The 11215-nt window shown below is 44.8% G+C and overlaps 1 protein-coding gene across 1 annotated transcript in view; it reads right to left on the bottom strand.

Annotated features, from left to right (window-relative positions):
- Window positions 1–28: 28 nt before the first annotated feature.
- The window catches only part of MYBPC2 (myosin binding protein C2), a 65374-nt gene continuing 54187 nt past the window's right edge, over window positions 29–11215 (bottom strand). The window contains exons 24-29 of the mRNA XM_078378010.1: window positions 8559–8698; window positions 7698–7857; window positions 6244–6380; window positions 4177–4363; window positions 723–759; window positions 29–266 (exon numbers count right to left, since the gene is read on the bottom strand). Coding sequence (XP_078234136.1) covers window positions 749–759; window positions 4177–4363; window positions 6244–6380; window positions 7698–7857; window positions 8559–8698 — 635 coding nt within the window. The 3' untranslated portion in view covers window positions 29–266; window positions 723–748. The remainder of the gene's footprint in view (window positions 267–722; window positions 760–4176; window positions 4364–6243; window positions 6381–7697; window positions 7858–8558; window positions 8699–11215) is intronic.

Raw genomic sequence — 11215 nt, 5'->3', positions numbered from 1 at the left:
CAAAAATGAGGGACAGACGCGCAGAGGATCCCGTCAAGGATGACTTTATTGACACAACAACCGACCACATAGACACACGCATACAGACGGATACAGGAGTGGGCTGGCTGGTCTGTGGTAGCTCCTATCCAAGCACATGATAGATGTGTGGGATCTTTGGGGTGGGGGGAGAGGGGGGAGGAGGCAGACACTTCCAGGCTCCCCATAGCATTGGCACAAGGTGGGAAGGGACGCTCCGGAGAAAAAAGGAGGGGGCTTTTCATAAGCTGTGGAGAAAACAGAGGAGGAAATCAAAGTAGGCGGTTCTTGTCCAAGATAGGGAGGTTACAGTTCGGATTGGCAAAATAAAGCACTTTATACGCTCCTGCCCACCACAGTCAAAACAACTCCCTCTTCCAGGTCTTGGTAAAATGGGAATTCTGAGAGTTGTGGTCTATACTCTATATGCCTTCCTCCTGTCACATCTTGCTTTGAAGTTCATCCTCATCCCCCCCCGCCCCACTTCACGTTCTCATGCCAAACTTAATCTGGTGCTCTTCATTATGAGTGAAAAGCTGCTCTGCATTCGTTCTCCCAAGATCCAGCCCTGATTTCCAAGTTCTGTGATCTGAAGTGGTTGCCTTTGTTCCTGGCTCTATAAAGGTCTTCACATGTGGGATCCCGGGGGCTACTGGCGCACACACACTCCACATGCATGGGCAAGTTAGCTATGGGATACTCACCTCTTCTGTGCATGGTGGCAACAAGGTTACTGTGGTGCTATTGGGGTGAAAAAGAAAAAAAGAGGAGTAAAGAAGAATTCTTGTCAGCATGCTCTACTGCTAGGGAGTGAAAAGGTGTGAGCCAAAATGTGTTTTACGTCTTTATCGGAACAGTCGCCACTCTGATCCACTGATGTGCAGATGCAGGAAGGAAGTGTGAATCCCCCAAAACCATCTCTAGCAACAGAAAGGGCCATCCAGCTTGAAACTGGTCAGTCTGGATCATAAGATTACGTTCACATAAAGATATTTGCATAAATAAACTTTCCCATTCCTTCTGCCCTTGTGCAGCAACCTCTGCTCCCTAAAAGGCTCGGTAGGCAAAGTGCTGTTACGGACATCCTAGACTATTTTAGCACCCGAGCCAAATGTGGGGCAAATTATCTTCCACCCAACAGCATCTTGCACCCCATGGCACCTTGTTGAGGAAGTCTCCCTTCCAAACCAGTAAGGGGGCATCTAGGGGCACATGTGACGGCAGGGAAGAGAGATAAGTACCCAGGGCTCAAGCAACTACCTGTTGGGACCACATGTCAGAAGGTTTTTCTGAAAGTCTTGGCTAGGAAAAGAGCCTATACAACAAATACAGTACTCAGAAGACTAAATGGACCAAAATGAAGATTCCTGATTTGATTGCACCCTTGCAGGGCACAATGAGTTGTGAGCACATACATCTACTGTTTAGATGGGAGGATTTCTCCACATTACATGGACTTGATGACTAAAATAAGCTAGGAAGCAGGAGAAAGCTGTACTCAGATAGCAGTTCCTGTTCTTTTTCAGTTTCTGAACAAAGCTTCATTATTAGAAACTGGACTTGGGGCTAAGCTTTAGCAAACCACGTTCCTTCACCTGCCTTCCCCATTTTATTGGTCCTTCTGTTCTGCTAGATGCCCATGGACTGGGTGTTTCATGTTAGGAAAATACATACCTTGGATGGATACGGACAGTGATTTACGTATGTGCTTAAATTGCAGTGAGGGCTCTTACTACTACATAGGCATAAGCACAACAATAATTATTCTGGACTGATGGGTAGTAGTGCCTCCTAACCCTATACAAAATCTATTACATATCTGCTTAGCATCTCTGCAGCAGCCTATCCCACAAACCAGCATTAGCAAACGACTGGGGTCAGTGGGAGACAGCTGACTTCCCTTTTCTTTTAGACCATCTTATTGTTTCACACATCACAGAGATTAAAGCATGTTGAGAAATTGATCCTTGTCCAGCTGACCTATCTACAGCATGCAGACTCGTCAGTTAAGCAACTGGGCGCTTGAGTCATCTGTTCCTTGTATGCATCTCGTTCATCCTATGACCTAATCTATCCATGGCATTGTTTGTAATCATTGTTAACCCTGGTTTTCAAAGGGCATTAGCATAGTTTATTAAAACTCTGTAGAGCAACCATCTGACCTCTTCCACTAGCATGCCATACCGGTGATAATGATTTGCTTCAAAAACTGCCATATTTTCTAAGACACCTTTTAGTGCACAACATAAGGGAACTGGGATGACAGTAGCAGACAAAAGCAAGGATTATCATTGTTTGTTAACTGCAGCTGCTTCCACAATGAGAGTTTTCTTCAATGGCTATACCATTGCTTTTCTGCAAGTTAACCAGGAATGGAATTAAAACGGAAAGTCCCTCCCTATGCTTAATGAAACCCTTCGTCGTCCAGCAATGCCACGCTTTATGGCCAAGATCTTCTTGCAATGTTTAGTCACAAATATGCCCCGTTCAGCAAAGCTCCTGTAATGATTAGTTATCTTCTGTTCCTTGTTGGGGGAGGCTAATTATGGTTGCCTTTTCACTGCTTGTTTCCTTTCTTTCATAGTGAAATAGATAGGGGAGACAGTATCAGATCCGTAATCAACACATTCTCTAAAAGAACAGCAGCTATATAATAACAGGCTGTTAATCACTAATCCTCAAGGTGTCCTCGCTGGAAGCAGTAAAAGGAGCAGAGGGAACAAGCTGGGCATTTTAAATTAAAAACCCAGTAGCCCTTAAGCTTCTGAATAATTTTTTGCTCATATTGTTGGAGACGCTGGTGCTACAATTGCATTTTATTGCAAAAAAAGGTATCACAAACCAGTTGTGGAAAACTGTGGGGGGGGGGAGGAGGCAACACCCCAAAACACTGGAAAGCTAGCTACTCTAAGAAGGATATTGTCCGCCTTCTCCATAAAAAGTGAGTGAATAAAGGATTGCTCCAACAAAGAATTCTGGCAGAGCGGAAGCAGTCAGTAGTAACCAAGCATGAAAAGAAACGGAGCCTTAGTAGTGGTTACTACCTGCCTGTTGACAGAGGGAAAACCTGTTGCTATTATTGTTATTATTATTATTCAAAAACACCAGGCACAGTCAAAATTATAAAAACATTGACTGGTATTTATAATGGATACAAGTTTTAACCAAAAATGTAACTATCTGTTAAATATCAACGCAGTTATGTATGCTGTTCCTAATATTGCCCTTCTTTTGTAGCTCTGACGGTGTAATTTCTGAGATCTGCAGCTGCTTATAGTGCTGTGTGAAATTTCTTGATATTGTTCCCAAAGCCCCAAGGACTACGAGGACCACTGGAATGTGTTTCTTACAGAGACAAGATGTTTCAATTGCCAGGTCTCTGTACTTTGTTAGTTTTTCCAATTCTTTATTTTCAAGTCTGGCATCCCCTGGAATTGCAATGTCAATGATCCGGACATTTCTTCGTTCTATTACTACTATGTCTGGTGTGTTATGTTCCGGAGATGGAATCCTGGAGGCAGTTCGTGTCATTCTGTCAACTCCTGCGACGTCATTGAAACTAGTTGTATTGACTCTTGCCTTTCCATTGGACTATTTCAGAGACGTGGAGAGAGGGGATTTGCTGGTTGGGTAACAGCCTATCCTCCATATTATTTTAACCAGGCTTCATGCCCTGGAGAGGACACTCCAGCTTCGCGTACAGCGTCAAAACATTAGATGCTGTTCCAAGTCCTCCATACAGAACACGTTACCATAGTCTCTTGAGACTGAAGGATGCCTATGATGATGGTGTGTTATGTTCAATGTGTCTATCAGTTTGGATTCAGAAATCCCACAAGATCTTGACTTCCTTATTTTCTAGCACCTTCTCTACTTGATGTTCCCACTGGTTTTTGGAGGCTAGCATGTTATATTTTTGTGTATAATGACCACTGCACTAACTTTGCCATTCTATCATGTCTAACATTGTAATTTGTTTATGCAGTCTTTGGACATGATGCTGATAAAACTGCAGAGCTGGATGGTACCCTATGGATCCTCAAATCCAACCTCTGTCAAGGAGGCACAGTGGGAAATTAAACCCCCAACCTCTGGCTCCACCGCCAGATGCCCAAACCACTGAGCCATCCAGCCATTTCTTTTTGACTCGACAGTTACCTTTGACATCCAGCTTGCATTCCGCAATGGCCTCACCCAGTTCATTGACGGCCTTGCAGGAGTAAGTTGCACTATCAAAGGGACTTGGTTTGCGGATGCTAAGAGTGAGCACCCCTTGATTGTTTTTCTGCAGAAACTTGGGGTCTCCACTGATATCCATTTTGTTCTTCATCCAGATTATCTTGGGCTGGAAGTAGACAGAAAGTGAGAAAGGATTAAAAGGAATCTAGATCAAACATCTTGTTCACCAAACACACCATTGTAATCCAAGCATACCTTGTCATTGGCTTTGAAATATGGTCACCTGCAAATCCAGGTTCTATCACGAATGTCCCAAAACAAGAGACACTTTTTAAAGCCTTGAAACTGAACATGTGTTGCCCATGTATTTGCACTGTTTTCTCAAAGGCCACAACAAGTATTCAAGAGATGGAAATAATGGGTTGAATCTTATTGGCGTTTGTGTAAAGTTTTCATAACTTGCCACAGCTAATTGATAGGCGCTGGGATGTATCTTGGTTCCAAAACAAGGCACATGACCAATAGGATTCTGCCTAATGCAACTTACATCATACCTGTGAAAGGGTGTATCCCAATGGCAGTAGATCCAGGACAGACCCGCCACCCCATCCCAAGAAATAAGCACTTGCTCACACAAAGCAAAATTCATTTTAGGGAATTTGCTGCCAGAAGATGTACTGGTGACCACGAGGTTCAAATAAAATCAATGATAAATTAAATAAGTAGCAATTGTTGGTGCTTTCATGATGGCATTCCAAACCAGCTGCACACGTGACCTAATGAGAAGCCTATTTGTTATTTATTTAATTTATTCATTTAAAATATTTTACCCCACCTTTCTCCTTAAGAAGGACCCAAGGTGGCAATATTTAAATGCTAAACACAGTAAGCCTACAAATATTTTAAAAGAATTTAAAAAATGCCACACTCCTTCAGGTGTGTTTTATAACTGTCTGCAAACAACAGTACTTCCTTATCTTTATGAACCTTTGCCATATATATTTTCAGCCCACAAACAGGTATTCACAAAAAATCAGAAGATTAAAACAGAATCCAAAAGAAAAAGAATTAATCTCTGGAAACCTAAGGATATTTTTAAAAAATAAAAATTACAATGTACAGTAGGTCATATCCATAGTTGTCCATCTGTATTAGAGGTCTGAAAGCCTACTGATCATTATGGGCTATGCTCTTAGTCCCAATTAAATAAAATAGACCCATTGAAATGAAATGAATATAAGTAACCTACATTGTGTTTCTTCCACTGGGTCTATTCTAGTTGGAATGAACCTGAAATTTAGCTCTATATAGTTTATAAGCCTGGGAGTTAGGAAAGTTTTAAGGATCAGATCATACTTTTGCACTATTAAAGAGCAGGCCGGGTAGGTGGGGCTCGTCAGCCATGGAAGGCAGCCCATCTAGGAGAAGGAAAACTCCGATTTCAAACCTCCACTGCCTTGTGGCTATATCCACTCATGGAAAAGGCTTCAGGAGTTAACCTCGAGGCAAAATCCAGAGCTGGAGTCCCAAAGGCAGCATGTGTCGTTCTGCCAACTCCTGCGACATTGTTGGAACCAGTTATATTGGCTCTTGCCTTTCCATTGGACCATTTCAGCAATGTGGAGAGGGGGGATCTGCTGCTTGGGTAACAGCCTATCCTCCATATTACCTTACCCGGGCTTCATGCTCTGGAGAGGACACTCCTCGATTCAGAGCATGTTACCATAGTCTCTCGAGACTGAAGGATGCCTATATATATATATATATAGTTTGAGAAACTTAGGAAAACTCTTAATTTTGTATGCTAATTATCGTGACTTTAAGCTGGTACAATATGATGTCGTTTTCTTCCATTTTATGTTCAAGAAGCAAAAACAAAAATTCACATTTAGGAACCCCAAACACAACCAGTCCACTCTTCCATATCGTTTGTTCCTTCCATCCTCTTCCTGGGTGCCCTTCGCTTGTGTTTTCACCCACCATTATTCTCTTACAGCTCCCAACATCCCAGTGTGGGCCTGTTTCATGGCTTCGTATGGTACTTACCTTCGGATGACCCCTCACTGCACAGTTCAGGGCAGTAGTATAGCCAGCCACTACCGTACGGTCTACCAGTGGTGTTATGAAAACGGGAGCCATGCTGAAGTCATGTTCCTTGTAGTTTAATTTTTTACAGATTATTCCTAAGGGAAAGGGAGACAAGACAGGAGAACCATCAGTAGATTGGCAGGGGGCAATCGTATGTCCGGTTTCTATCTTGTTTCTAAAGAGTAAGCCCCATTGAATTCAATGGGACATACCTTCAAACAGACATGCATAAGACTAGAGAGTCCGTCTGTTTCTGATCTGTATCACATTTGTATCTCCCTATTCTGTCCCATTTTGGCAGCTACAGGTATATGTGATTATAATGGTTACATTTGGAAATCAATTTTTTTTCTTAAAATAGGCATTTCTCTGTAGTTATTTGGCATTGGAGTTCCGGCAGGTCTGATCCCTCCAGCACCCTGGAGAAGATACTGCTAGAGCAGTGGTCCCCAACCTTGGGCCTCCAGATGTTCTTGGACTTCAACTCCCAGAAATCCTGGCCAGCAGAGGTGGTGGTGAAGACTTCTGGGAGTTGTAGTCCAAGAACATCTGGAGGCCCAAGGTTGGGGACCACTGTGCTAGAGGACCCAGGAGTTCTCATTGCTAGTCCCTCCCTTCCCCATCCCCACTAGGCTCACAAGAAAACTCTAGAACTGTCATTTCTACTTGAACCATCCATCCCATTCCACTTGCTTCCATTTCCAATCACCTTTAACACTCCTAACTGACCTTACAACATTCGGTACATTCAGAATTCCCTGCTAGAGGACTCTACCACTGCCGTCTAAGGGGGAGCACTAGAGTTCTCTAGCAGCGAATCCTAAGTAATTCACCAAACTACAAATCTCAGGATTCCATAATGCTTAAAGTGTCAACCAACTGTTATGCTACATGCTTGGGAGGGGGTCAAACTGTTTGTGACAGATAAACTGTCATTTAGAAGAGAAAGCAACCAATATTGTTACAGAATTAGCTTCATTACACCAACTGTAGTTTGCCTATTGCTGTGCTCTATTCAAGTTGTCACTAGAAGATAATAATCATGCACTTTCTTTCGCAAGTATGATTGGTCAGGAGCAAGCAATTGTTAGAATAATTCTCTGGAACATGAATGTGATTTCAGCTTCTTAACATATGCTCTTTGTAAGATAATTTCACTCTTAACTTTTGCTGGAGCTTAGCAATGGACCAATCCATGGGGGGAAAATACATTTGACTATGGGAAGCAGTGGAAGATAGGAGGGCCTGGCGTGCTCTGGTCCATGGGGTCACGAAGAGTCGGACACGACTAAACGACTAAACGAACGACAAGTATGGAATACATGTTTTTGTGAAACTACTGCCCACGCACCCACCCCCATCACATGGAAGAATATGAGGTATCCAGCTGGCTATATAGTATATGCAGTTACCTGTTTTCTGAATGTTGGCTGTATTTTTAGAGACCCCAGGGGTCTCGCTCAGCCCACAGATGTTCTCACTGTAGACCCGGAAATAGTATTCATTGCCCATGATGAGGTCAGACACTGTGCAACGAGTCAGACGATTGTGCTCATATACAGTGAACCACTCCTGGGCGAAGAGAGTAGGAGGAGAAGATGTGATTGTCCAAAAAAAAAATCCACAGCCTAAATGCAGTTGCTAAGCCTTACGAAAGTAGACCCACTGATTCAGTGGAAATTATATTACTCTGGATTTACTACAGTATTTAGCAATTGATTGGATAGCTCAGTGAGGTTGGGAGTCTGATTGCCCTCTGTGCCTCCAGAGAGAAGAGCCATCCTGGGTAGCCTTGGGCAAGCTGCACAGTCCCAGGATGCCCCCAGAAGAGGGAAGTGGTAAAACATTTCTGATCATAGTCTACCTAGAAAACCCTGAAAAGGATCACGATAAGCTAGAACTGACTTGACGGCACTTGATTATTATTAATAAATGAAGGTATATGGAAGGAAACCCCAGCCAGGGGGAGGCTTGACTTGACTGCACCTCATTGGCATCTTTATCCTACTCTAATTTGGACTAGCAGTTCAGTTTAAGCTATAGCATCCCGACCCTATAAGCCCTAGTTCCCACAATTTGAGAAAGTAACTTATTTCGATTACGACACAGACATGCCCATCCAGCTGGTTAGGGGATGTTGGTAGCTGTAATCCACACTGGTAGCTCATACAAGTTCTTATGGTTGCCACACCAGCATTCATTCCTGACAAGGGCTGTCTGTCATGTTCCAAGGCTGTCTGGCGCAGGTTGAAAGACAACAGGTGTTGCCTTACCATGGTCTTCTTGTCAGCTTTTTGGATCGAATAGCCAGTAATCTCTGAATTCCCATCATCCTTGGGAGGTTCCCACTCCACTAATGCATTGAAACCCCACACCTCCTTTACCATCACATTGTGGGCTGGCCCAGGTTTCTCTGCAGAGGAAAGGGGAAGCGAAGGACTGCTTAGTTATGAAACAAGGGCATGTAGACAAGCATGTAGCCCCTTAGCCCAAATGATGTAAACCAAAATTCCCTTGGCCCCCAACTAAAATCAGATCCACAGGATATCCAGAACAGGCCAGGGGGCCTGTCTTATTGACCTTATATATACAAGAATGAAGAAATACATTTTTTCATGTTGGGTGGGTCTCCCTTCCCCTGGAATGACACTTAGGCATCCTTCAGTCTCGAAAGACTATGGTAATGTGCTCTGTAGGGAGGACTTGGAACAGCGTCTAGTGTGGCTGAGGTGGCCAATTTGAGATTGACAATCCCCTCCATACTGAAGACAAATCCAATCTGTCCCCTGTCCAGCTCCCTGATTTTGCTGGTTTCAGGACTTCCTCTTTGCCTCAGCCTGCTGGACAAGGGTCTCTTCAAATTGGGAGAGGCCGTGATGCACCGCTTGCCTTCAGGCTGAATGCTCAGATGTCAGGGTTTCCCATCTGTTGAGGTCCATTCCTAAGGCCTTCAGATCCCGCTTGCAGGTCTCCTTGTATCGCACCTGTGGTCTCCCTCTGGGGCGATTTCCCTGCACTAATTCTCCATACAGGAGATCTTTTGGAATCCGGCCATCAGCCATTCTCACAACAGCCCCTGGAATAGTCAGTAGGGAAATGAATGGGAGTGGTAGCAGGAGCTGAAGCTTACGATTTGGTGATCCCATGCCATCCTGCCTTGAGAATGTGAAGCTGTCCGAATTTAGGAAGCTAAGTAGGCACAGGCCTGGTTAGGTTTTGGATGGGAAACTAACAGGGGATACCAAGTGCTATCTTGGGGGCATGGTGTTGTAATTCAGCAGTAGAGCACATGCTCTTCATGCAGAAGATCAGACTCTACTACTTTGAGCAGAGGTCAGAAAGAGCCCTGCCAAAAATAACATCAGTGAAAGTTATTGACTTGATGCTGCTGTGTAACTTCTATTTTTTCCTGCTACACTGAGTGTGTGGATCATTTAGGAAAATAAAGTGACTTCCCACCTCCTATTTCAAACTAGGACACCTAGTATGGTGTAGTGGATAGAGTGACGGTCTAGGACTCAGGAGGCCTGGGTTCAAATCCCTGCTTAGTCATCGAAACTCACCAGAGAGGTGGGGCTGATAAAACAACGCCTTGATGGCATGTAACAATAAAGTTCAAATTAGGTGCACAGAGCAGCTGTTCCATCACAGACCCTGTAAATAGGTACTCTGTGTGACCCAGTAAATAGAGTGACAAGCTAGGACTCAGGAGACCTGAGTTCAGATCCTTGCTCGATCATGGAAACTCCTTCGAGGTGGGTGGTACTGGTGAAAGCAATGCTGAAATATCTCATTGACCATGAAGACCCTATCAGGGGCACTATAAGTCAGATGCAAGTTGACGGCACATAACCCACATGCACACCCTGTTAATACCTGCCCAGATGTGGGAGAGGGGAGGGGGGGGAGACCCAACCCTGTCCACTAGTGTTGTGTCAGCTGGGAGGAGTGCAGAACAACATGGAAGCTAGCCCCATCTCAAACACGCTCCTGTTTCAAAGGCAGATTCCCAGAGAGCTTGTGGAGGATGCTCAATTTCACTTCAAACATTCCGCCGCCCAAACAGGGATTAGATGTGGCTGATCAGAAAGTGTGTGTCTGGAGAGTGGGGTGGGGGGTGGGCTGGGGAGGAAGGGTGTCTTTTCACTGGTGTTGCTGGGAGCGGCTGACATCTGGCTTAACTCATCAAGGAAGCTTAAATATAGAGTGAGAGAATATGATCTTGCCTTCTTATATAGAGGAAGGGTTGGGAGCCAGTAAGAGGGGGAACCAGATAGGGAAGCAGGAAAGGAAGGGTACCACTCATCAAGAATAAGTCTGGAGTGTTTAAACTGGGAGCAATGACAAGATATGCCTCTAAAAGGCAGGGAGAGAACCAATCCATCCCCCAGAACAGAGGGAAGCAACAGCTGTCACCCGAGCCACCCAGGGATTGCTTCTCTCCTAAGGGCCAGCATCCCATGTGTGGTCATCACTGGGCAGGCAGCCGGGAGGCTTCATAAGGCTGGTGCCAACTCTCCTGTCTCTCTCAGGCCTGGGAGATGCAAGCATCTAGAGTTCCCATGGGGCGGGAGAGGAGACTGGTGGAGCAAGGTTGGATTAAGGCATATTAACAATTTATCAGCTGCAGGGAAAGAAGAAGAGATCTGTGGCCTCTTCAGTTCTCTGGACCTTGGCTGTTCTGCAGGTGGCCTCTGCTGAACCCTCCAAAGGCCAGCTTCCCGCCATCATGCCAGCCTCCCTGTGTGGCAGCAGGGCAGAGGCAGTCCGACAGCACATGCGAGGGAGGGTCTACGCCACAGCTCAGGAGCAGAGCAGCTGTTCTGCATACGTACAGATGGTTGCCGGGCAGTGCCAGCCGTGAAAACCCAGCTGACGAAGAAATGTCCTCTGCCTGAAATGCTGCTGAAAGCCACACCACCAGGAACAC

Source organism: Pogona vitticeps, chromosome 6, assembly GCF_051106095.1.
Source record: "Pogona vitticeps strain Pit_001003342236 chromosome 6, PviZW2.1, whole genome shotgun sequence".
In the NCBI taxonomy this organism is placed as follows: domain Eukaryota; kingdom Metazoa; phylum Chordata; class Lepidosauria; order Squamata; family Agamidae; genus Pogona; species Pogona vitticeps.
This window is presented reverse-complemented; position numbering and strand designations above follow the sequence as displayed.